Source organism: Staurois parvus, unplaced genomic scaffold (assembly GCF_062004578.1).
Source record: "Staurois parvus isolate SC_StPar_1 unplaced genomic scaffold, SC_StPar_1.0 ptg000390l, whole genome shotgun sequence".
Classification (NCBI taxonomy): Eukaryota; Metazoa; Chordata; class Amphibia; order Anura; family Ranidae; genus Staurois; species Staurois parvus.
Genome location: NW_028318186.1, coordinates 9421867 through 9449781, shown reverse-complemented (window position 1 = coordinate 9449781; position 27915 = coordinate 9421867). Strand labels below are relative to the sequence as shown.

At 41.9% G+C, this 27915-nt stretch overlaps 1 protein-coding gene across 1 annotated transcript in view; it reads left to right on the top strand.

The window, feature by feature from the left end:
- The window catches only part of LOC149455668 (aminopeptidase NAALADL1-like), an 83515-nt gene extending 68192 nt beyond the window's left edge, over positions 1–15323 (top strand). The window contains exons 15-19 of the mRNA XM_089686068.1: positions 1240–1321; positions 2927–3097; positions 7590–7677; positions 10875–10967; positions 13931–15323. Of these exons, the coding sequence (XP_089542194.1) occupies positions 1240–1321; positions 2927–3097; positions 7590–7677; positions 10875–10967; positions 13931–14114 (618 nt within the window). The 3' untranslated portion in view covers positions 14115–15323. The remainder of the gene's footprint in view (positions 1–1239; positions 1322–2926; positions 3098–7589; positions 7678–10874; positions 10968–13930) is intronic.
- The last annotated feature ends 12592 nt before the right edge of the window (positions 15324–27915 follow it).

Below are 27915 nucleotides of genomic sequence, written 5' to 3'. Positions count from 1 at the left end.
GGGAATGCAAGCCTTGCTGCCCTCGACGGACCAGGGAAATCCAAAGAAGCTGTGTGCAAAGAAACAAACAGAGGGCGCATGGGCCTAGCTCATTACCTTCTAAAATTGAGATTTATTGAATAAAAAGTAGTATACTCACAAAGGAATATAATCAAAGGCACATCACAAAAAAGACAGCATGGTCCAATCTCCCTAGATGGTGGCTATTGGGGGACTGTAGGCCTCCAAATGGCTGACGCCTTTTTAGCTGGCTTTGAGGAAGAGGTTCTGCCTCGAAACGCATCAGTAATTTGGAGGCCTACAGTCCCCCAACAGCCACTGTCTAGGGAGATTGGACCATGCTGTGTTTTTTGTGATGTGCCTTTGATTTTATTCCTTTGTGAGTATACTACTTTTTATTCAATAAATCTCAATTTTAGAAGGTAATGCGCTAGGCCCATGCGCCCTCTGTTTGTTTCTTTGCACACAGCTTCTTTGGATTTCCCTGGTCCGTTGAGGGCAGCAAGGCTTGCATTCCCAAAAAGTACTCCATGTGGGGTTACTGACATTGTGGAGCTCATCGTCCAGCGCAGGAGTTTCAGCATTCATTTGAACACATTCTTCCCACTGACCACCACTGTCAGGGACATTCTTTCCACTGGCCACCTATGTAAGCAGCATTCTTCCCATTGACAACCACTGTCAGGGACATTCTTCCCAAGGGCACCTATGTAAGGAGCATTCCTCTCATTAACCTCCAATTATTTGGTTTTAGTAGGGTTTCCCAGAGACCTGAAAATTATTTCAAGGTTCAGAAAGGTTGTCTTAGAGAGACTGTATTTTTATGCAGATCACCATATATAGCATCCACGTGTGATGCTGGATCTCCATGATTGATAGAACTGAAATCCAGTGAATGAAAGGGGTGGGCCAGGGACAGTCAGGTCGGGGATGAAAGGGGATGAGGCTGGATGTTCTCCAGCCAGGAAATGAGGTAGGATGTATGTGACTTGTTGCAGCTTCTCATGTACATTTTATGAAGCTCACAGTGTGCAGTGAAATCAGAGTAAGCAATATCAGTACAGAAGAGGAGCCGGTACAACTGTGAAAGACTGAAGGGACGGCTAGACTTCAGCTTTAAGATGGTCACCAATGTCAGTTTCTGTATTTGAATCCATACAAGTTCATTTTAGTGCCAATTGTATAAGGTTCATTTATTATTTCAGACCCTCATTTTGTTTTTTGTTTTTAACCCCCCAGAGAGTGACGTCAGCTCGAATATACCCTGCCTACCATACAGGCTTTGACACATTTGATTATACTGCTAAATATATTGATCCAGGTAAACCAGACAGTTTGGTGTATATTATAATGGTGTCATTCATATAATACCTCCAAAAATCTGAGTACAGTACCCCATTCTGTATATACCTGCTAGTTCAGCCAGATGCTTTGAAAATCTACTGAGCCTCATTTATCAATGTCTTTGAAATGTAAACTGCTTGTGCTGCTGTAAAGAGGCCCAACTGGATCTGACAATTGGAACATGAAAGTGTGAATATTAGCCCTGGTTCACACTGCTGCGACTTCCCGTGCAAACCTGCTGTGATGTGCAACACAGAAAGTCACCTGATAAGTCAAAACACATTAATTTCCATGGGTACCATTTTAAATGCTGCGACTCAAGTCACAATGACAGAAAAAAAAGTTCCTGCACTACTTTTCTGCTTCTTCCTTGTGGCATGAGTGCCATAGACTGCAATGTTAAAATCACAAAAAGTTGCAAGGAAGTAATTTTTTTTGTCTTTGCCACTTTGGCTGCAACTTCGGAGGGTTTTGTGAGTTCAATAATATGTGTCACACTCTGTATTGTTATGATTGGCCAAAATCGCATGAAAGTTGCATCAAATCGCAATACAAAGTCACACTGGAAGTTGCACGACCAGGGGTGGACTGATCATTTGGAAACTCGGGCAGTGCCCGAGGGCCCGGGGTCAGTAGGGGGCCCCATGAGATGCCTCTGCTACTTTTTTCATAGGCTTTTTTGAGTTTGGGCAAGGACACAGGGGCCCCATGATCGCCTATTGCCTAGGGGCCCCATGAGTTGTCAGTCCGCCCCTGCGCAAGACTTTGGGGACACAGCGTTTTGAACCGAGCCTAACTGGAATGAGTAGGACAGCACAAAGTAGACAGTTGTTTCAGAGGCTTTGATAAATAACTCTTACTGGTCCCTGATGTCCTGCCATTAGGTAAGTGTTAAAAAGCCATAATTTCAATAGTACAGGTACAAAAAAACTAAATTCTGAAGAGATTATAACGGTGGCTGAAGAGGTGAAAGTTTGAAAGACAACCTGTTTTTCTTGATGGCTCCATGCCAGCACATCTGGGTATGGGCCCTGCTCCAAGCTGTACTGACATGGAGCTTGTCAGGAAAGGAAAATTATGGTAGGTATCTGTCATTCAATTTTCCGTTATTCAGTTTTGAGTGGGGATATGTTGAAAACCCTGTCAGGTTTGTTTTTTTGAAGCAGAAACATATAATATGCTGCTCTCAAGCCATAAATCAGGTCATCCTCCAAAGAAACAAACATCAGGTGAGGGTTGTCTTATGCCAAATGCATTCATGCAAGCTGAAGGAAATTTTCCTTTAATTTTTCTAATAGAGTCATTCCTGTATCATCAGCTCCATCTAGTGGCCAAAATGCAGTATATTTTCTCTTTGAGGTATTTCAAAAAACTATACCACATTTTGGCCACTGGATGGAGCTGACGATAAAGGAATGAATCTACTGAAATAAATGAGGTGAAGTTCTGTTCAGTTTGCATGAATGTTTCTGACATTCGTGTAATGAATGCTTTATAAATAGTATGAGTATTTTGATGTAGGTCACATAATGCTGCAGTAATGTGAAGTTCATCCAATTTGTGCTCCTCACTGTTTTTGTAGGTTTTGTCAGCCATCAGACAGTGGCACGCACAGCTGGGAATGTTCTACTGAGACTCTCAGACAGCCTCATCCTGCCGCTAGGAGTAAGAGACTACGTGGAAACCCTGGAGGATTACTATAGCCAAGCAGAGAACTTTCAGGCAAACCTCAAAAAGTACAATATCTCACTGGGTAGGTGGGCAACGTACCAGAGCCGGAAATGCTAAACACCTCTAAACTGTGCTATAAAGTGGTTCTAAAGCCTGGATATTTTTACCTTAGAGTTACTAAACCCACAACAGTAAAATCAGTCTGTGTATGCATTAAAGCATGCTTGTTATACTCACTGTGGAACCTAAGTGGTTAATTCTCTGCTTTGTGTAAAATGGCCATTTGATCCTGTCTTCTCTGCCCCTCCTCTTCTTCTTCAAATGTCCACCTGATAAGACAGACTGAACCCGCAGCCTCATGCACATGCTCAGTTTGGTGTGTATTGTTAGAGATATTTTTTTTTCTTGGAAGAGTGCATGTGATCAGCACAGGGCCAATCAGCACTGTCCAGACAGAGGTCAGGGGTTCTGCATCCTCCTAGAGCAGAAGGATAACTGCTGATAAGAAAAGGTATTTAGCAGTTTATATTTACTAAAATAATTGCATTTCCATTTTGTGTGTACTGTGGAAGACCAGTTATAGTGAATGCAGGGTCCGGGGTTTTGTAACACTTTAATGCATTCCCTGCATTAATCACTTTAGGACCAGGCCAATTCCGACACTTCTCACATAACATCAGAATTTTTTTGCCAAAAAATTACTTAAACCCCCGAAACATTACATTTTTTTTTAAGCAGAGACCCTAGAGAATGAAATAGTGGGTGATGCAGTTTATGCCACATGGTATTTGCACAGTGTTTTTTCAAATGCAATTTTTTTGGCAGAGCTCCTAACTTCCTGTAGTGAGCAGTGACAACACTGCCTCTGCTACACTAAAATCCAAAGCAGTGTTGTCAGCTGAACTGCAGACTTCCATCTTTCTCTGACCATTTTTGCCTCTACAGTTGCAAGAAAAAGTATGTGAACCCCTTTGGATTACGTGGAGTTTTGCATGAATTGGGCATAAAATGTTCTCTGAACGTCATCTAAGTCACAACAATAGAAGAACACAGTCTGCTGAACATAATACTACACAAACATTAGATGTTGCACATAACATGTAAACATTCACAGTGCAGGGAGGAAGAAGTATGTGAGGCCCTAGCTTAATGACTTCTCCCAGAGCTAATTGGAGCCAGGAGTGAGCCAACCTTGACTCCAATCACTGTGATGATATTGGATGTGTTGCTGACAGCTGTCCTGCCCTTAAAAAACACACACCTGTTTTGGGTTTACTGATTTCAAGAAGCACTGTCTGATGTGAACCATGCCTCGCAGAAAAGAGCTCTCAGAAGACCTACGATCAAGAATTGTTAACTTGCATGAAGCTGGAAAGGGTTACAAAAGTATCTCTAAAAGCCTTGATGTTCATGTGTCCACGGTAAGACAGACTGTCTACAAATGGAGAAAGTTTACCACTGTTGCTACTCTCCCTAGGCGCGGTCGTCCTGTAAAAATGACTGCAAGAGCACAGCGCAGAATGCTGCATGAGGTAAAGAAGAATCCCAGAGTGTCAGCTAAAGACCTACAGAAATCTCTGGCACATGCTAACATTTTTGTTGACACATCTACAATAAGGAAAACATTAAACAAGAATGGAGTACATGGGAGGACACCACGGAGGAAGCCATTGCTGTCCAAAAAGAATATTGCAGCACGTTTGAAGTTTGCAAAAGAGCACCTGGATGTTCCACAGCACTACTGGCAAAATATACTGTGGACAGATGAAACCAAGATTGAGTTGTTTGGGAAGAACACACAACACTATGTGTGGAGAAAAAAAGGCACAGCACACCAACATCAAAACCTCATCCCCACTGTAAAACATGGCGGAGGGAGCATCATGGTTTGGGGCTGCTTTGCTGCCTCAGGGCCTGGACGGATTGTTGTCATTGATGGGAAAATGAATTCCAGAGTTTATCAAGACATTTTGCAGGAAAACGTACGACCATCTGTCCACCAACTGAAGCTCCGCAGAGGATGGGTGATGCAACAGGACAATGACCCAAAGCATACAAGTAATTCAACAAAACAATGGCTATAACAGCACAGAATACGCCTTCTGGAGTGGCCCAGTCAGAGTCCTGACCTCAACCCGATTGAAATGCTGTGGCATGACCTTAAGAGAGCGATTCACACCAGACATCCCAAGAATATTGCTACACTGAAACAGTTTTGTGAAGAGGAGTGGTCCAAAATTACTCCAGATCGTTGTGCAGGTCTGATCTGCAACTACAGTAAACGTTTGGTTGAGGTTATTGCTGCCAAAGGAGGGTCAACCAGTTATTAAGTCCAAAGGTTCACATACTTTTTCCTCCCTGCACTGTGAATGTTTACATGTTATGTGCAATTAAACCATGGCAACATCTAATGTTTGTGTAGTATTATGTTCAGCAGACTGTGTTCTTCTATTGTTGTGACTTAGATGACGTTCAGAGCACATTTTATGCCCAATTCATGCAAAACTCCATGTAATCCCAAGGGGTTCACATACTTTTTCTTGCAACTGTATGTGCATAGACTGATTTCTTTCCCATCAACCTTGACTTCCCAGGAGCCTGCCCACATGCTGTGTTCCCTTCAAGAATGTTTGCAAGTCTGGTGCCGACTTCACATGAAGCAATAACAGCAGTTGTTCACTGCAGGAACTAGGTAAAAAAAGAAAATAATGTTGGGTCATGGGAATAGAACTATGGTGAATATTTGGATAATGCCTGTTCAAATCCTTTAAATGAAGTAGTCTCAAAAAATATGAGATGACATAAATATTAATAGATGTGTGGAACCTGCTTTCCAGGATTTGTAGTGGGAAATTTGTCAACACCAAAATATACAAGGCACAGCTCCATCCTATAGGTAGCCAAAACTGTTATTTATTTCTTTGGGTGGAGTAAAAAATGGAAGGTTAGAACCACTGGCAAGTTTTTATTGTTGCCTTTATTTCTGCTGGAGAGCATTCCCCTTACATCCTGTCCTGGTGGCTAAGAAGTGAGGGTAAAAATCTCAGATTGGACAATGGTCGCTAGAACAGCAACAAGGATCACAAAGAACAGTAAAAACTACATAGAAAAACAAAGTGGTGGAGTGATGAAGTTTGCCTTCCTCTGAATCAACTGTGGGTATAGGATTTTTTTTTTTTTTTAATGGTTGAACTGGATGGACGTTTGTCTTTTTTCAGCCAGACTAACTATGTAACTATGTTGGACCCTTGGTTTAGATTGGTATTCCTATTTATTGGTAACAGTTTGTCGGGTGGCCAGTGCAGCTGTGGTACTTATTTCAAATATGAAGCCTCAGGAGAAAAAGTAAATTTCCAAGGTTTGGAGTGCACCAAAGATCGCAATGTGGCTATGGTAGTGAATGGATAGATATTTTTTGGTTGGCAGCTTCCAGTTGCAGAGAAGTGATGGTAAGGTCCTCAAGAAAAAAGACTTTGGAAGTTGTGCGTAACAAAGTGCTAAAACTATTTGGATAGTCTGTGTCAGGGGTCTCCAAACTTTCCAAAGGGCCAGTTTACTTTGGTTCAGACTTAATGGGGGTCAGACTGACCAATGGGAGTTTAAAATGCCCTGGTCAACAATCACTGGTGTCATTGGGAAGAATAGGGCCCCATCATTGGTATCAGTGAAGGAATAGTGCCCCATAATAGCTGTAAGTGGAAGGAATAGTGCCCCATCGTTCGTATCAGTGGAAGATTAGGGCTCCATTATTGGTGTCAGTGGAAGGAACAGTGCCCCATCATTGGTATCAGTGGAAGATTAGGGCTCCATCTTTGATGCCAGTGGAAGGAATAGTGTCCCATCATTGGTATCAGTGGAAGATTAGGGTTCCATCTTTGGTGTTAGTGGAAGGAATAGTGGCCCATCGTTGGTATCAGTGGAAGATTAGGGCTCCATCTTTGGTGTCAGTGGAAGGAATAGTGCCCCATCGTTGGTATCAGTGGAAGATTAGGACTCCATCTTTGGTGTCAGTGGAAGGAATAGTGCCCCATCGTTGGTATCAGTGGAAGATTAGGGCTCCATCTTTGGTGTCAGTGGAAGGAATAGTGCCCCATCGTTGGTATCAGTGGAAGATTAGGGCTCCATCTTTGGTGTCAGTGGAAGGAATAGTGCCCCATTGCTGGCATCAGTGGAAGATTAGGGCTCCATCTTTGGTGTCAGTGGAAGGAATAGTGTCCCATCATTGGTATCAGTGGAAGATTAGGGCTCCATCTTTGGTGTCAGTGGAAGGAATTGTGCCCCATCGTTGGTATAAGTGGAAGATTAGTGCTACATCTTTGGTGCTAGTGGAAGGAATAGTGCCCCATCATTGGTATCAGTGGAAGATTAGTGCTCCATCTTTGGTGTCAGTGGAAGGAATGGTGCCTTATCACTGATATCAGTGAAAAGAACACTGCCCCATCATTGGTATCAGTGGATTACAAATACTGGAAGATTTTCAATTACTACTGAAACAAACTTGTACATCCTAATATGATCCAGAAGGATACAATTTTTTCTTAGCAACTGTTTATACAGATATCTTTGTGTTGTAGAACCATTGAGGACAGCTATTAACAGATACAAAAAGGCAGCTGATGATTTGGAAGAAAAGATTAGGAATATGAAGAATTCAGATAAGACGTAAGTACATGATGAATATCTAGGCAAATGTGGTTATGGTGTAATATTCACAAGAAATGGGTCTTAGTGTAGTCCTCAGTGTTTCAAAATTTCAAAGGGACAAATTAAACATCCATTTTACCCAAAAATGTTAGTAAAATGTACATTATCTGCATTATCTGAACAAACTCCTACTAGCATTCATATTTTACAGTGAAGGAAATAAGTATTTGATCCCCTGCTGATTTTGAATGTTTGCCCACTCACAAAGAAATGATCAGTCTAAAAATCGAATTGTAACACCGAGAGACAGAATAGCAACAAAACATTCAAAAGAAATGCATGTCTCTACAGTGGGGATCGAAAGTTTGGGCACCCCAGCTAAACATTTGTATTAGTGTGCATAAAGAAGCCAAGGAAAGATGGAAAAATCTCCAAAAGGCATCAAATTACAGATTAGACATTCTTATAATATGTCAACAAAAGTTAGATTTTATTTCCATCATTTACACTTTCAAAATAACAGAAAACAAAAAAATGGTGTCTGCAAAAGTTTGGGCACCCTGCAGAATTTATAGCATGCACTGCCCCCTTGGCAAAGCTGAGACCTGCCAGTGTCATGGATTGTTCTCAATCATCGTCTGGGAAGACCAGGTGATGTCAATCTCAAAGGTTTTAAATGCCCAGACTCATCTGACCTTGCCCCAACAATCAGCACCATGGGTTCTTCTAAGCAGTTGTCTAGAAAACTGAAACTGAAAATAGTTGACGCTCACAAAGCTGGAGAAGGCTATAAGAAGATAGCAAAGCGTTTTCAGATGTCAATATCCTCTTTTTGGAATGTAATTAAGAAATGGCAGTCATCAGGAACAGTGGAAGTTAAAGCAAGATCTGGAAGACCAAGAAAAATATCAGACAGAACAGCTCGCAGGATTGTGAGAAAAACAATTCAAAACCCACGTTTGACTGCACAATCCCTCCAGAAAGATCTGGCAGACACTGGAGTTGTGGTACACTATTCCACTATAAAGAGATACTTGTACAAATATGGTCTTCATAGAAGAGTCATCAGAAGAAAACCTTTTCTACGTCCTCACCACAAAAATCATCGTTTGAACTTTGCAAATGAACATATAGACAAGCCTGATGCATTTTGGAAACAAGTTCTGTGGACCGATGAGGTTAAAATTGAACTTTTTGGCCGGAATGAGCAAAGGTATGTTTGGAGAAGAAGGGTCACAGAATTTAATGAAAATAACCTCTGTCCAACTGTTAAGCATGGGGTTGGATCAATCATGCTTTGGGGTTGTGTTGCAGCCAGTGGCACAGGGAACATCTCACGAGTAGAAGGAAAAATGGATTCAATAAAATTTCATCAAATTTTGGATGGTAACTTGATGCCATCTGTGAAAAAGCTGAAGTTAAAGAGAGGATGGCTTCTACAAATGGATAATGATCCTAAACACACCTCAAAATCCACGGGGGATTACATCAAGAGACATCCTGACCTCAACATAATTGAAAATCTATGGATAGACCTTAAAAGAGCAGTGCGTGACAGACAGCCCAGAAATCTCAAAGAACTGGAAGACTTTTGTAAGGAAGAATGGGCAAAGATACCTCAAACAAGAATTGAAAGACTCTTGGCTGGCTACAAAAAGCGTTTACAAGCTGTGATACTTGCCAAAGGGGGCAGTACAAGATATTAACTCTACAGGGTGCCCAAACTTTTGCAGACACCATTTTTTTGTTTTCTGTTATTTTGAAAGTGTAAATGATGGAAATAAAATCTAACTTTTGTTGACATATTATAAGAATGTCTAATCTGTAATTTGATGCCTTTTGGAGATTTTTCCATCTTTCCTTGGTTTCTTTATGCACATTAATACAAATTTTTAGCTGGGGTGCCCAAACTTTCGATCCCCACTGTATATGTATTGCCACTTTATGGTCTATTGCCTTACACTGGAGGTCCAATGTTGTACCTTTGGCCTCCATCCTACACAGAATTGATACTGTAATGCTCATGGAACACATTCATTATACTCTGCTGGATAAGATGCACTTATTTGATAAAAAAATGGGAGTCATGGAGGGATTATAGACATTTATTGCATGATTAACAACGTTTCCAGTGAAAAATGACTGACAAATACTGTTGACAGATGTATCATTCAACTTATCTTATCATTAACGTATTTCATGTACTTGCAATCTACTTTTCTTCTGTTTCTTCTCTTTCTTACTATAATATACTTTTCTGAATTGTACTTTACAAAAGTGCCTTGTTTTTGCTGTAAATATTATTTGAAAATGTGCTTTTGTTTTACTGTCTACTTATATTCAATAAAATCGTTTGTAAACAAAAAAAGAAATGCATGTCTAACACATGATGCACTGATTTGCATGTTCATGAGGGAAATAAGTATTTGATCCCCTATCATTCAGCAGGATTTCTGGCTACCAGGTGTCTTTCATACAGGTAACAAGCTGAGATTAGAAGCAGTCTCTTAAAGGGAGTGCTGCTAATCTCATTTTGTTACCTGTATAAAAGACACCTGTCCACAGGAGCAATCAAACAATCAGATTCCAAACTCTCCACCATGGCAAAGACCAAAGAGCTGTCCAAGGATGTCAGGGACAAGATTGTAGACCTACACAAGGCTGAAGCATTTAGACATCATTTCCTTTTTTGAAAGTTGAACTCTGAGCACATATAAATGTACAGTAATGCAGATCAGTAATGTAATGATGTACTCATGAATGAATCATTTTTAATGCAAGTAGTGTAAGTACCTGAATTTGACATATTAGCCTCTTGCAGTGTCTGCACAGCAGAGCTCAGTCTGGGCAAGGGAAAAGCAGCACAATGAGGCAATCAGTTCATGTGCAGATGAGGTACATGGAGACTGGAGAAGAGAGCAGAGTGACACAGAAATTAACTCATCAGTATACTGCTTCTGCTTTCACTATTTAGCTACAGGCAGGAGGTGGGGCAAAGAGCTGTAAGTGCAAGTGAAACTGCAGCAGAGAAAGATCACTTTCAGGATAGTAGTTGGGGCATGGGTGGACCTGAATCAGTTTCTTAAACCTATTTAAATATTACGACTCTTTTCGGTATGTGTGAAAGAGCCTGCATGAAAGAATGCACACGCCTCATAAGTATTAATGAATTTGCGAGCTCTTGGATTTAACAAAATGTCTGCTGTTATTTTCAGGCCTTTTAACATTCGAAAGATTAATGACCAGCTTATGTTCCTGGAACGAGCTTTTATTAATCATCTGGCTTTTCCAGACAAGTTGTATTTCAGGTATGTGTTTTTGTTTGTTTTGTTTTTTTGTCTTAATGAACCGTGCTTAAAACAAACCTGTCCTTCATAAAACTACAAAATGTTATGCATATGATTGGATATGATTAGATACAAATTGATTGGACTGTTAGGCCCCCATGCAAATTGGGTGTTTAGCCCACAGTACAGGGGGCTCTGGTGTCTATCTGCCGGAAGCCTGTCATACTCTATGAGAGGACAAAAGTCTTCATTTCGGGCATTCTTCAATGGGCACATACTGCCCTAAACAGAAGTACATCTGAGTGCACTACCCAGCCCTGTCCAGCCGCAGCAGCTGTCATCCTCTGGCAGTGTGACAGATGAACACAGGAGCCCAATGCATCCCAGAGTGTATGGGGCCTTAAAATGTTACTATAGTCTTTTTTTTTTTTAAATACAAAATAGGTTTTATTTACCTGCACTGTGCTAAAATATTACACAGAAAGGTCACTTACCTCCTCTTTGGCAGTCCCTGCTGTCGCTGTCTGCTCCTCTCTTCTTTGGGTGCCTTCTGTGCCAAGGGTGCTAAGGAGACACCCGTGTGTGTGCGCTCCTGAACCAGGCTATGTGCGTCCATAGATACACACAGTACTGGTAAGCCTCGCCCCCACTCCCTCCTTGCAGGTGGGTACTGACAACAGGAGGAGCCTATGGCTCTGCAGCCACCAGGAAGTGGGAGGATCTGTGCTGGAGCCAGAAACACCATTGGGGCAGTGACATAAAGCCAGGTAAGTGGGGGGGGGGGGTACAGGACAGGTAATGGGGTGTTTTTTTACTTTAATGCAGAGAATGCATTAAGGTGGAAAATGTTTAGACTTTAGAACCACTTTACGATAGGTACTCATATATTAAATGGTATTGGTAGATCTGATGGAGATTGTGCAATCTAATTGTAAAGTGAATATCCAGATCTAAAGCAGCAGTTACGATACGCAAATTATACCCCAGTCATCGTTATCCCACTGTCCAATGAGAATTCCTCAGTGATTATTGAAGACATTCTTATTGGAAGGAGATTGGAAGCTAGGACTTAGCCCTGAAGTCAAGTGAAATCAGTATCAGAGGGGCACACAGATGACACTTTTCTGGCTAACATTCATTATAGGTGCCCCTTCTAAAAATGATAGTTGTCTGTCTGTCTCTGGCTTTAATTCTTCATTAGATGATGGGGTTGATTAACTAAATGTAAAATCTGGTTCAGCTCTGCATAAAAACCAATCAGCTTCCAGGTTTTATTGCCAAAGCCTAATTGAACAAGGTAAAGTTAGAAGCTGATTGGCTGCCACGCACAGCTGCACCAGATTTTGCACTCTCCAGGTTTTAGTAAATCAACCCCAGCTGCTTATAATGACTAGATATGAGCCAAGAAAGCACACAAATGTCATGCATAAAAAGACACCTGTAGAAATCCAGAGGCTGTTAATTGCTGACCTCGCCTCCTGAAAAGGAGGTTGGTCACTGAACCAGAACAAGTATAAAGACCAGAAAAGAACTCTCAATATTCAAACCTGTTCTAGGTCAGTCATTCAGAAAGTATTGAAGCCATGAGATCAGCATGACAACCAGAGAACTGGTATTTCCTGAAAGAGAGGTCACCATTGGAAATATTTCCTCTGTTCAGGTATAACTAAACCTCTTCTTCCCAAGGAACATAACACAATATAATCCCACCATTACATGATTACTACATTTGATTCCAGCAAGATCCTTATACATGCCAAGTTGCCAAAATGTCACAAAAAGACACTTATACCCTGTGCAGTACAGGCATTTCACAAGATTTAGGGTACTCAGCATTCCCCAAGATGTTGTTGGAAGGATGGTTCCCAGGCCCCATTTTGTGCAGCGGTTTTTGATGTAGGCCTTTAGTAAATAAGCAGACACTGTTATCAGTGCAAGGTTTGCTTTATATATCCATTCTAAGATGAACAGAAAACAGAACTGACTGCAGCATTTCACAATACTAATTACTATCACTGCCAAAATGTTGTTGTGCATTATTATTATTATTATACAGTATTTATATAGCGCCAAAGGGTTTGCTCAGCGCTGTGCATAGCATGGGGTAGGTTTAAAAGCTCTGTCGGGTTTTTGTTAACATCTGTGACAAAGGACTAGTCACCAGTATGACCTTTGGTCTCCCTGCAGTTGTTCTTTTCCCCATTATTGTCTTTTGATGTTCTGTACTTTCAGATGATAACTGGTAATCTGGTGACTGGTGGCACAATGACTAAGAAGCAGTCAGAGCAGTGCAGGAAACACAGATCCCCCACAGGGAGATCCTTGAACTACAGGTCCTCAGGTACAGGTTGCCCTCCAGCAGTAGTGATTTCACCAGTTCTCACTTAAAATTTTGTAAGACTAGCAGTGAGAAGCAGTAGAGCCTTCAATGATCTCACTTTGCAGATATACAGCTATGAGGATACAAATTATGTTTACCACTGCTCAAGGTGGAGAGACTCCCAATTTCCAAGCACAACTCCTCCTATAAGTACTAGCCCAGCTCATGTGCAGCATAGATGAGAACAAAGGAAGTTCGATCGGCTGCACTCCAAACAATCCACTTTATTGAACCAAGTTAAAACCAATACAGACAGTGATAATACAATGGGGGACTGGCAGGTATATGAGGATACAACACAGGATTGCATAGGTACTGTCACATGTCAGGAAGTGCACTTCTATTTTCAAGGATGACAAATGGTTGATTTTTCATGGTACTTCTTAGGCATAAATTAGCATTTTTTAAATATTTCCTAAAAGATAGCAAATCTTCACTTTTTCAGTACAGGTCAACTTAGGGCTGTTGTTTCAGTGAGGCCAGCATGGCGCTGGGTCCATTTTAATTTTCATTTATGTCTCCTCACTCCATTCACCATGGTAGAAGCAGTAAAATATCTGGGTACTCCATATGTTCACACTCTTCTCTTTTGTGTCTGGTGTAGCCATGTTCTCTGGGCCTCCCGAACCTCCAGCGTGGCCACTTTCCCAGGTCTTGCAGATGCCTATCAGACAGCAGCGAATAGCGATCTGAAAGAAGACTGGAATCTTGTCCATCACCATCTAACCATCGCCATTCAGGCTGTGGACAATGCAGCTTCAACCCTGGAGGAAGTCACCAATATATGAAGCTGATCTTGATAGTAGCGCAATGCTCTTATTACTGGAAGCACATCAGCACAATTTCTTCAATTATTTCATCTTTCATCCAGAAGCATTTCAGCACCACAGAGGTCAACCAAACACGACTATCAATCAAATGCAAACAAAAATGTCGAAGAACCCTTTGCTCTATTCAGCGTAATATTACAAAAATGGTGATACAATAGAATAATCAGGAACGCCGGCGGTGTACTGTGGAGGTTTAGCCGAACTGCCAACCAGCGGGAACTCTCTTATTAGTGTAAACTGCAGTAAAGCCTGCAATGAAGTTTTCGAATCCCTTTACAGAGTATTGTAATGATTGGATGCTGATGCAGGTGATTCTATGTTGGATAAGCTGCACTTTATGTAATGACTGGTGTGATGCCCAGACCCAACCGAAGAATTTGCTTCATTTATTGGTATTCTTTTTTTCTTCTAAACTTTGCATTCAAAACAATCATATTTAAACATCAAATCACTTTAATATTTACAGTGAGTGCCTTTAAATATGTATACTCTAAAATAGGGCCATTTCTAGGAATAGGCAGCTGCGTAGAGTGCCACGGGCTGAAATGAGCACCAGAGTGGAGTGAGCAACAACAATTTCCAAGACCAACTCCTACCTTTTTTTTTTTTTTGTTTTGAGTAAATTTTTAAGGAGTAAATGCTTATTGTATGTGCTTTCTCAGTTGATACCTCCCCCTCCTGTCCCTGCAACAAAAGGACAAAAAAATAAGAGCAGCGCTTATCACTGATACAGAAAGACATAACCAGAAGAGTTTCTAATCCTTCCCTATTTTACTAAAAACGTTTTTTGTTGTAGTCTTTGTCCTTACATGAGAGACTTCTCATCACTTTCTGTCCACACAGAAAGTGAGGGTTAATCTTTGCAAAGGGTCCACTATTATTTCCACCCATACATGACATTTTATCAGTGTGTCCACGTGCAGCAATTCCTTGCATGGGTTGAGGTCTGGAGAGCAGCCTTGTACATTGCAACGGGATGCCGCTTCTATGATCAGGCAATAAAGTTGGAAGCTTGTAAAGTAAAGAAGACTCAAGTCAAGTTAACTCACAATATTCGACAAAAGCCTAATGCTTGAAGTCTTTTCATTTCCGTGGTTTACTTGCTAAATTAGTGCTAAAATTGTTTTAATCCTTCCATTAAAGGTTTTATTACACAAATCATCTGAACTGATGCTGTGAGTTGTATATTTTTTGTGTTTTTAGATATTTTTTATATGGATGAGCAAAATGTAGAGTTTTTTTCCCTGAAAGTCTAATGAAACCATGGAGATTATGGTGAAATGGTCTTCCAGCAGGTTCCAGAACATGAGCAGTTTACTTGGCCAGATTAGGCAACTGTCATCTTTGCTTTTTTAAAGTGCTACTTCTGGGTGTGTCTGATGTGTTTCTTTCCTTGTATTGAAAATGTGTCCTGTAATGTATGACTTTGGGCATTGGAAGAAGAACCAGAACCTCCAGAAAGGGCAGCCAATCTGAAACCTGCTGGAAGTGTCAGATGCACATGATCTTTCAGGCAGAGGATGTTCTTCAAGAGAATGAAGATTATTGGTGCAGGGGGACACGTTCATTACCTCAGAAGCAACAGAATCCCTTTATTAATAGATTTTTTTTACATTTTTATATTGTGAGAATTCCATTAACATGTACAGAATGTAATAAGCTGAGAGAGATCTAACAATGCTGGGTCTAATTGTGTAAATATTTGAATGGATGGTGGCTGGTAGGTAGCGAGTAAAGTGAAGAAGGGGAGGCCTCAATTTGTAAGTTATAAAGTGCAATTCAGTGGAAGAGGGGGTGTGGAATGTCAATTGGAGGATCATTAGTTAAGAGTCTGAGTAGATACCACTGAGTGTTGAGTTTCTATGGGCAAGGTTTGAATGAAGGATTCCCAAATGTTGAAGAAATTCTGAACCAATAATTCCCTATGCAAGGAAGCCTCCACCCATTCAATGTGAAAAATGTAGGAAAATTTAGCTATGAATAGAAAGATAGTGGGGGGTTCCAGGTAGATCCATTTAAAATAGTTTTCGTGCCACAAGGTATACTATAGTAAGGAGTGGCTTGCAGCCCCTTGAGATTTTAATGCCTGGGAAATTGATTAGGCCACAAAGAGCACATTAGAGGTAAGTAGTTTACTAAGTATGTAGTAGCATAATGTACCACAGAGTTCCAGAAACATTTGATTATATTGTAAAGCACTGAGCAAACTGTTGGCACTATATAAATACTGTATAATAATAATAATAATCCCGGGGCACGGCCCAAAATCCTGGAAAAGGTCTGCATCTAATTGTCCACATTTGAAGAAGCAAGAAGAGGAGGTTAGGCCCATAGGATAGGAATAATGCAGAGATATATAAGAGTGATGGAAAAGTCAAAGCACCATTTCTTTGTACACCGTGGGCTCGATCGTGCCCCACGCCTAATGCAGTATATTTAGAAGAGCATCAATCTGGGGGTTGCATCAAAGCTGGGGGAATTTTTTGGTCCATTTGTTAAGACCAGCTGGGAAAGAGGAATTGTCCAGCGACTATCTGAAAAAATTGTATAGAATGGAAATTGCTTTTTTACCTGGGTTAAAATGTCCTAGAAATGTATTCAAAGAATTTCCCCAATGCTTCTGAGAAAGTTTTCTAAGAATGGAGGCAATGTATGATTTCGTTTGTAAAAATATAAAATGGATTTTTAGATAAAAACGTAAGTTTCTCTAGGGCTACATTTAAAGAAAGTGGTTGCTTATTGTTGACATCCACTAAGAATTTGATATAGTGAAGACCTTCAAGGTGCCACTGCTTAAGAATAGGAAGGGAGGTCTGAGTTGTTCCAAAAGGGGAGGAAGAGAAATGCATGGCTGTTTACTAAGCAATGTGTAATAATTTTATGCCACACCAACCACGTGTAGCATAAGAGGGGATTCACTGATAACTCTAAGGGTAGATTTTTTTTTTTTTAATGAATAAATGTAATAATTAAATAAAAAGAAATGGAATTCAGACACCATTTCTGTGGCTTTCAGGGTACTAAGCATCATGTAGTCATAAAAATAACAGCTGTGATTGGTTTCTTAGAAGGTGTGCAAGGGAGAGAGGGTGACTCTTTATACGCACTACTGCACTAGAAGATATTAATGGCATTTATGGTGTAATTACAGTCAGGTCCATAAATATTGGGACATCGACACAATTCTAACATTTTTGGCTCCATACACCACCACAATGGATTTGAAATGAAACGAACAAGATGTGCTTTAACTGCAGACTGTCAGCTTTAATTTGAGGGTATTTACATTCAAATCAGGTGAACGGTGTAACAATTACAACAGTTTGCATATGTGCCTCCCACTTGTTAAGGGACCAAAAGTAATGGGACAATTGGCTTCTCAGCTGTTCCATGGCCAGGTGTGTGTTATTCCCTCATTATCCCAATTACAATGAGCAGATAAAAGGTCCAGAGTTCATTTCAAGTGTGCTATTTGCATTTGGAATCTGTTGCTGTCAACTCTCAAGATGAGATCCAAAGAGCTGTCACTATCAGTGAAGCAAGCCATCATTAGGCTGAAAAAAACAAAACAAACCCATCAGAGAGATAGCAAAAACATTAGGCGTTGCCAAAACAACTGTTTGGAACATTCCGAAAAAGAAGGAACGCACCGGTGAGCTCAGCAACACCAAAAGACCCGGAAGACCACGGAAAACAACTGTGGTGGATGACCGAAGAATTCTTTCCCTGGTGAAGAAAACACCCTTCACAACAGTTGGCCAGATCAAGAACACTCTTCAGGAGGTAGGTGTATGTGTGTCAAAGTCAACAATCAAGAGACGACTTCACCAGAGTGAATACAGAGGGTTCACCACAAGATGTAAACCTTTGGTGAGCCTCAAAAACAGGAAGGCCAGATTAGAGTTTGCCAAACGACATCTAAAAAAGCCTTCACAGTTCTGGAACAACATCCTATGGACAGATGAGACCAAGATCAACGTGTACCAGAGTGATGGGAAGAGAAGAGTATGGAGAAGGAAAGGAACTGCTCATAATCCTAAGCATACCACCTCATCAGTGAAGCATAGTGGTGGTAGTGTCATGGCGTGGGCATGTATGGCTGCCAATGGAACTGGTTCTCTTGTATTTATTGATGATGTGACTGCTGACAAAAGCAGCAGGATGAATTCTGAAGTGTTTCGGGCAATATTATCTGCTCATATTCAGCCAAATGCTTCAGAACTCATTGGACGCCGCTTCACAGTGCAGATGGACAATGACCCAAAGCATACTGCAAAAGCAACCAAAGAGTTTTTTAAGGGAAAGAAGTGGAATGTTATGCAATGGCCAAGTCAATCACCTGACCTGAATCCGATTGAGCATGCATTTCCCTTGCTGAAGACAAACCTGAAGGGAAAATGCCTCAAGAACAAGCAGGACCTGAAGACAGTTGCAGTAGAGGCCTGGCAGAGCATCATCAGGGATGAAACCCAGTGTCTGGTGATGTCTATGCATTCCAGACTTCAGGCTGTAATTGACTGCAAAGGATTTGCAACCAAGTATTAAAAAGTGAAAGTTTGATTTATGATTATTATTCTGTCCCATTACTTTTGGTCCCTTAACAAGTGGGAGGCACATATGCAAACTGTTGTAATTCCTACACCGTTCACCTGATTTGGATGTAAATACCCTCAAATAAAGCTGACAGTCTGCAGTGAAAGCACATCTTGTTCATTTCATTTCATATCCAATGTGGTAATGTGGTGGTGTATAGAGCCAAAAATGTTAGAATTGTGTCGATGTCCCAATATTTATGGACCTGACTGTATGTGTGATAGTAGCTTTGGGTATGGGTGAAGGGGGGGGGCATATAAGATGCCTAGCCTAGGGAGCTAAAATGATCAGAAATGACCCTGCATAGTACAACCATTGTGTGACAAGGTGAAAAATGTACAGTAACAGAAACCATGAAAACCATAGACCAACTCTTGGTTCAACCCTCCTCCCCCTTTCTCAATTGCACTTATTCCCCCTTCCCCCCACAAAAATGTTACCTTTTTATTTTCTAAACAATTTTTTCCAGATGTCTCCAGTTCAGTCATGACATTGCAGGATTCTCTTCCTCTTCAAGCTTATGCTGTAGCTGCTGACTTTTAAAAAGCAGACACTAACCTGTCCCTTGATCCAGTGGTGTACTCACCGCAGCCGGGTTTACCCGCCGTCCTATGTCCCCGGTGCCGCATCTTAAGTGTGGGCACCCGGCTGTGACAGCTTATTGCTTGTAATGCTAATTGCGAGTAATGCTGCATCTTGTGAATGGTCCTGTAGTCTTTTGGGATCTGTTACGTGTCCCAGAAGACTACTGGGAGGGAGGGGGGGGGGGACAACATCCGCTTCAAATTGCCTATGTGATCGCAGTGGAAGTGGGAGTAGATACCTGTCAAAATCGGGTACCCACTCCCCAAAGGTGCCAATCCCTAATGGGAAATGGGTGACAAGGCCGTAAAGTTCCCCTTTTGGGTGGAGCTCCACTTTAATGATGGAGACATCAGCACTTCAGCGCTGCATCATTACACTGTGAGTGCTGGGCACTGTGGCAACCATAACACCCTGCACTTACTTTATGTCCTTAGTCTTCCAGGTTGACTGACACCCAGCAGACTCTCTCATCATTCCATTGTGAGTTCAGGGCCTTGTGACAACATTGGGTCCTTGGCATCCTGCACACCGTGGCACCCTACACTCAACCCCCAGGACTAATGATCTAGCAACTGGCAGAGATTATTGTGGTGGACAACACTGAAAAGGAAAGTGAGCACTGCAGCCTGAGCTCTATTTTTTCTTTAAAGCCCAATGCTAAGCAAAAAAAAAAGGAAAAAAATGTTTTCACATGCAGTGGAGCTGTGCCCACACTGCACAGGCAACTGCTTGTTTTGTCTAGGGGTGAGGAAAAAGCTTATACTCACATAAGTCTTCCTTCCACTGGAAAACGGCGGTCCCCCATGGTCCAGCTGTGGTCTGTTCCTGGTGTATGGAGCCTGCTCTTGGCTTGTAAACATCAGGGACAGTCCACAACTCAAGACTGCTGGAGTGCGGGGAGTGCCGGACCAGTCTTGTGCTGGGAGGCTTAGAGGATTAGGTAATTATATCTCCTTTCTCCTCCCCCCTAGACAAAAACAAGCAGCTAACCCATACACTGTGGGCATAGCCCCACTGCATGGGAAGACTTTTTTTTTCCAGATATGGGCTTTAAACCCCTGGGGTACCATATCAGAAAAATAAATTAGACAGGGTAGTTGCAGCATTACAGAAGATGGCTTCAGAATAACAAATCAATGAGAATTCCTTATTTATGTTATAGAGCAGAGGTCTCCATACTTTTTGAATGAAGGGCCAGTTAACTGTCCTTCAGTCTTTAGGAGGGCTGGATTCTGGCCAGTGGGGGGTATAAATTCTGGATTTTGTGGGAATAAACAATGCCTTAGGCTTTGTGGTCAGTGGGAGTATAGAAATTATAGAGCACCTTTGGTTAGTAGAAGGTGTCAGTAGGAAGAATAGAGCCCCAAGTGCCTGATAAAGGCTAGCAAAGGAACGCATTTGGCCCACGGGCCACAGTGTGGAGGCCACTGTTATAGATAACTAAAAAGATGAGATAAGAGTAGAACAAAAATAAAATAAGCATAGAGTACTGGTTGGGTGACCACTGTAAAATAAATTGATTCTTGTAAAAATTTCCATGCATGAGAATATGAAAGAAAAAAGTTTGGTATTTGCTTCTCTAAGAATAAATTGGTGCAATACATGATTAATACAATTAAAATATTATATTAAATAACTGAAGATGTCTTATTATAACATAATAAATGGTAATAAATAGAATAGTAAGGGGCTACATCTATAAATAAGGAGAGATGCCTAATCAGATATTACTATACACTACATATTTATAAGTGTTTTTTGTTTTTTTGGCTGGACTCTTCTTTAAAGGGACTCTGGTTAGATCTCCATGGGTGCTGGTGAAAGAAGACCGAGGGCTGGGCCCACAGATTCAGAGGGTACACGATGCCACACAGACACAGACAGTGGTTCTTTTAAAACAATTACGTTTACTGAACAGTTATAGTGATCATGTAGTTGAGCATACGTAAACAGAATGATAACAGCGCATAACCATACAGTAAGAATAATACTGTCTAACACTATATAAAAGAATTATATATATTTTTACAAATATATATATACGTGCTGTGCTCCACAATATACATATAAACTCATAAGTGATAATATAAATGATACCGTGAAAAAGTAAAAATGAATATAAATAAAATTTACTTCAAACCAGTGCCACATATAGTGCTATTTTAAATATAATACTAATCCAATACTTTAAATAATTTATAAACAGTCCTCTTTGTGCTTTTATAATTTTTTCAGTGACAAGTGAGGTGTTATTTTGTGCCACACTTCCCGTGCTCTGTAGATAGATGTGCGCTCACCTCCTTGATTAGCCAGACTAAGTGGCTAAAAACACTTTTTGTCCTGTCAGGACAAGGTGGAAAAATCTTCACACTCTATACGTATTTCCTTCCATGCTGGGGATTGTTTTATTTCTGCCACCAGAGGGCTCCCTTATTTCTCCTTCCACACTTTTAGCCTCAATGGATGGTTAGAGATGGTTTAGGTGGTATTTCCTCCTCCCAGTAAACCATGTAAAACAGAACCACAAATAGTGCCTTATCCTGTAGTGCCTTATCCTACAGGATAAGGCACTATTTGTGGTTCTGTTTTACATGGTTTACTGGGAGGAGGAAATACCACCTAAACCATCTCTAACCATCCATTGAGGCTAAAAGTGTGGAAGGAGGAATAAGGGAGCCCTCTGGTGGCAGAAATAAAACAATCCCCAGCATGGAAGGAAATACGTATAGAGCAGTGATGGCGAACCTTTTTGAGCTCGAGTGCCCAAACTGCAACCCAAAACCAACTTATTTCTTTCAAAGTGCCAACACTGCAATGAAACCTGAATATCGAGCTTTTGGTTTAGAAAAAACAACTCGTACAGTAGTGCAAACTAATTAACAGTACAGGGATGACCAGAGACTGCGGACACAGTACAGGAGATGACCAGAGACTGCGGACATAGTACAGGAGATGACCAGAGACTGCGGACACAGTACAGGGATGACCAGAGACTGCAGACACAGTACAGGGATGACCAGAGACTGCAGACACAGTACAGGGATGACCAGAGACTGCGGACACAGTACAGGGATGACCAGAGACTGCGGACACAGTACAGGGATGACCAGAGACTGCAGACACAGTACAGGAGATGACCAGAGACTGCGGACACAGTACAGGAGATGACCAGAGACTGCAGACACAGTACAGGAGATGACCAGAGACTGCAGACACAGTACAGGAGATGACCAGAGACTGCGGACAGTACAGGGGATGACCAGAGACTGCGGACAGTACAGGGATGACCAGAGACTGCGGACAGTACAGGAGATGACCAGAGACTGCGGAAAGCACAGGGTTGACCAGAGACTGCGGACAGTACATATCGAGCTTTTGGTTTAGAAAAAACAACTCGTACAGTAGTGCAAACTAATTAACAGTACAGGGATGACCAGAGACTGCGGACAGTACAGGGATGACCAGAGACTGCGGACACAGTACAGGGATGACCAGAGACTGCAGACACAGTACAGGGATGACCAGAGACTGCAGACACAGTACAGGGATGACCAGAGACTGCGGACACAGTACAGGGATGACCAGAGACTGCGGACACGGTACAGGGATGACCAGAGACTGCGGACACAGTACAGGAGATGACCAGAGACTGCGGACATAGTACAGGAGATGACCAGAGACTGCGGACACAGTACAGGGATGACCAGAGACTGCAGACACAGTACAGGGATGACCAGAGACTGCAGACATAGTACAGGGGATGACCAGAGACTGCAGACATAGTACAGGGATGACCAGAGACTGCAGACACAGTACAGGGATGACCAGAGACTGCGGACACAGTACAGGGATGACCAGAGACTGCGGACACAGTACAGGGATGACCAGAGACTGCGGACACAGTACAGGAGATGACCAGAGACTGCGGACACAGTACAGGAGATGACCAGAGACTGCGGACACAGTACAGGAGATGACCAGAGATTGCAGACACAGTACTGGAGATGACCAGAGACTGCGGACAGTACAGGGGATGACCAGAGACTGCGGACAGTACAGGGATGACCAGAGACTGCGGACAGTACAGGAGATGACCAGAGACTGCGGAAAGCACAGGGTTGACCAGAGACTGCGGACAGTACAGATGACTGCTGACCTTTGGGGAGGGAGGGGGAGCGGGTACCTGAATTTGACAGGTACCCGCTCTTACTTCCGCAGAGTTTTTTTTTTTTATCTTACCTGTTCCTTTATCCAGCCGCGCGCTGTCTTCCCGGCTTCTGTAGTGTGGGCGCTCGTCGGACAGCCGGATGCCCAGTGCGCATGCGCGAGAAGCACTGCGCTTTGTGATTGGTCCGGCGGCTTCTGGGATCTGTCATGTGTCCCAGGTACCGCCTTACCATTCACAAAGAGCACTGCTTCTTGCGCATGCGCACTTGGGACCCGGCTGTCACGCACACTACAGAAGCCGGGAAGACAGCGCGCCGCTGGATAGAGGGACAGGTACGGTCCCACTGCAGAGCTGAGCGGCCGGCCCGGTATTCTGACACGGCGGCGGTGGAAATACCGGACCGGCCGCTCTATATTCGCTCCATAAGACGCACTGACATTTTCCCCCCTTTTTTGGGGGAAAAAAAGTGCGTCTTATGGAGCGAAAAATACGGTATTCTCCTGGCGTGCCCACAGATAAGGCTCGGCGTGCCGGCTGTGGCACGCGTGCCACGGGTTCGCCATCACTGGTATAGAGTGTGAAGATTTTTCCACCTTGTCCTGACAGGACAAAAAGTGTTTTTAGCCACTTAGTCTGGCTAATCAAGGAGGTGAGCGCACATCTATCTACAGAGCACGGGGAGTGTGGCACAAAATAACACCTCACTTGTCACTGAAAAAATTATAAAAGCACAAAGAGGACTGTTTATAAATTATTTAAAGTATTGGATTAGTATTATATTTAAAATAGCACTATATGTGGCACTGGTTTGAAGTAAATTTTATTTATATTCATTTTTACTTTTTCACGGTATCATTTATATTATCACTTATGAGTTTATATGTATATTGTGGAGCGCAGCACGTATATATATATTTGTAAAACTATATATAATTCTTTTATATAGTGTATGATTTGCACAGATTATGAGTATTGTGTAGAGTGTTGAAGCACCATAATTTGATATAATTTTTTAAGATTATTCATTTCACAAGGGGAATATCACATTTTTGGCTCACGAGTATCATTTATTGTAACTGTCTAACACTAACCCCGTACTTGCTGCCTTTTCCCCAATGTCCAGAAAGCAGCCTGGCTGCGCCTGAATGTTCCTGAGCAAGATATAACGTTGGGGTGCACCCTAAGTATTGCGCAATACTATTTGTAATCCAAAGAAAAGTGGAGTGTGTCTCTTGTAACTTTCTGGTATATCCAAAATGTCACTGACCACGTGTGGTGCGATGTGTTGCAGCAAAGCCGCACTTACAGTTCCCTGGCAGGCTCTTGGTGCCTTTTCCTGATCCACTCCAGAACCGGACCATACAGTCACTTGTTTCCTGGTCTCGTTGTGAATCTTCCCTAGGTGCCGTTGCCAGATTCCACTGTGAGCTGTAAATCCTCTTCCAGGCCCCACACAGATTCTCCAGACGTCCTCAGCATCCATCAGCCAGACCCAGCCTTCACTTCCTCCTCAGCACAGGAACTCCTTCCCCTTCCCAGAGGGTTTGTGATGTAGTAAATAATTTCCTAATTGCAGCCTCAAACCTGTATTTACAGTTCACTATGACCCTTCTGAGGGTCCTACTCAACCCCTAAATTAGCATTCATTAAACTTTGTAAGGTAAATAAGTATTGGTTCTGTCTTAGCAAACGTTTCTGCAAACTTGATTTTCGTACTTTGCTGCCATCTACTGACCAAAGAGCATATTACAGGCACATTATAGTTTAACATTGGACATCAGCATTTATCCATGCGTCACACCCTTACACTGGATGCAGATGCAGGTTGATGCTATGCCTCCCCATCAGGGGAATTGTACAGGAGGAGTAGGAGGAGTTCTGGCTAGGAGACGAGAGAACAGGATTGAGACTTTGGAATTGGCTTCCATGGGCCTTGGTGAAGCCTATTCAGCATAGATGTAGAGCTTCCAGTGATTGGTTTTTCTCAGATGGAGAATACCTGAAACAGTCCTGGTGCCCTGTATAGGTGAAAGTTTTTGTAGCCACTTTTAGGTTCGTCAGGCGTTTTTTTTTTTTTTGCTGCTTCCAAACAGCCCTCCATGTTATCCTATTTGTCCATGCACACATAGACTTTTAGAAGCTTTTAGTAGCAGTAGCGTTTATCAGCAGGAAAAAACCCCAGGGCCAGTGCATCCAGAAGCAGCAGCATTTTGGCAGAAAAAAACACTTGACACGGCTAAGCGCGCCTAAATGCTAAGCGCGTTTAGTGCTTGAGCATTAATTCATTTCGATGGCCAGAATAAATTATGATTCTGGCCAATGAAATGAATTAAAGCCCAAGCGCTTGACGCTTGGAAATGCGCCTAAACGCTAGATACTTTTACAAGCATCAGGCGTTTTTTTCTGCAAAAACCTTGCTGCCAGGAGTACAGCTTCTTGAAGAATTTTTTTAACCTCCTGTGTGAATGAGGCCTTAGAGTCAGCAAGGGACAGATGCAGTATTGGATTGATTCTGTATCCACCTAGGTAATTATTGATTTTTAAATAAAAAAGGAATCCAATACTTCTCTTCTAATGCTTCAGATAAAACTAACCAGCTGCTATATAGTCAGTTACTCTGATGTAAAGCCCAACTCCAGGAAAAATGTAAATTTGTTTTCACAAGTATGGGATGGGGTAAGAGATTCTGTCCAATTTTAATGACTGTGTGTGTTCCTTGGTCATAAGGGACCTTTATGTATTTATTTATTTATTTCAGGTACTTATATAGCGCTGTCAATTTACGCAGCACTTTACATATATATTGTACATTCACATCAGTCCCTAACCCTCAAGGGTCCCTAACTCACATTCATATATACACATACAAGGGCAAATTTAGACAGGAGCCAACTAACCTACCAGCATGTCTTTGCATTAATTATGATTAATTCTGCTGTAATATGTGGCAAGGTGTTTTGTGCCCAACATTTTTTTAACACAATAGCCCTCCACTGCTTTGAAGTTACTGAATGGACTTTTCTTTCATTTAAATGGCATATCCCCTGGGCAAGGTTGCAGTTGTGCTTCATAAAGCAGGGTGAATGGTGGCTGGGTACCCCAGTAGCAGCAGCAGCAGCAGTGCGTTTGTTCTGTATGGCTGTCTGTACAATGAACACTTTATGTGCATTTAAAGCGGACCACATGCTGCATGTTTGAGTGCATTCTTGCAGTAGTTTTTACTAGAGCTACAGAAACAATTGAGTACTGTCCGTGATACTTTTTTTATTTGCACTAACATACAATTTTGAGGACAAGCTTTTGGGGAGTGTCCCCTTCTTCAAGGTCTAAGCAGTACAACTCACAATGTTTTAGCAGAATGTTAGAAGAGATGTGGGGGATGAAAAAAAACAAAAAAAACAAAGAGACTAGAGGTAAGGCAAAAGTTTTTCTTTCCTGAATGGATTTGAAATTTCCTTTAACCTCCCTGGCGGTATGATTCTTTCCAATTTTTTGTGCTGAAAGCGGTACCATTTTTTTGGCATGGAAATATGTAGTTTTTTGTTGTAGGCTGTAATTTTTAGGAATAACTCACTGAAATCTGTCCGAACAAGAGTCTAGTAAACATCCCGGGTAGGATAAAACTTGAAACACGAAATCATAAATTATAATTTAATAAATAATCATAAAAAATAATAATATAATAATAATAAATTTAATTCAATAATATAATCAAACCAAAAACACTGAAATTTGAAATACAGAGGCAAATTCGCACATCGCTGAGCAAAGTCGCAAAATCGTTTTCAGTGTCTGATGACGAATTTCCCCACAAATCATTATCACTCAATTCTGCAAGTGGTTCTGAACTATCGCTGTTCTAAAACCGCTTTTGACGTAAAGGGACGCTTTTTGGACGCCATGGACTTTTCTAAGTTTCCAGGCAGAAAGAACATTCAAAATGCAGGCAGGGCACAGGACAAAGCAGCAGGGACAAAATATATGTGAAATGCATTGAAACAGCAATGACAGCAAAAATGACATTTTTTAAAAATTTCAAATTTCCCGCCGGTTCCGGCGCCCGTACGTCCCGACGTCACAGGGACCGGAACACGGAAGCCGGATGCCGGCATCAGCTGGAGGAGGTGGCCGGGGATGCTGCAGGGGACACATTGCGGGAGCGAAGGACAAGGTAAGTGCTGCAGGGACCCCCCGAGCAACGCCGCATGGTAAGCCCGAGTGTAGCTCGGGGTTACCGCTCTTGGTATAGAAATTTTACCCCGAGTTACACTCGGGAAAACCGCTAAGGAGGTTAAGAACTAAAATATTGAGGTCTCCCAAAGTGTGGTCTGGTTGTGCGAAATGGTGTCCCACAGGTGTGAAAAAGTCATCTTCCTTATGTTCCTTGATGGTATGTCTGTGCAGATTCATCCT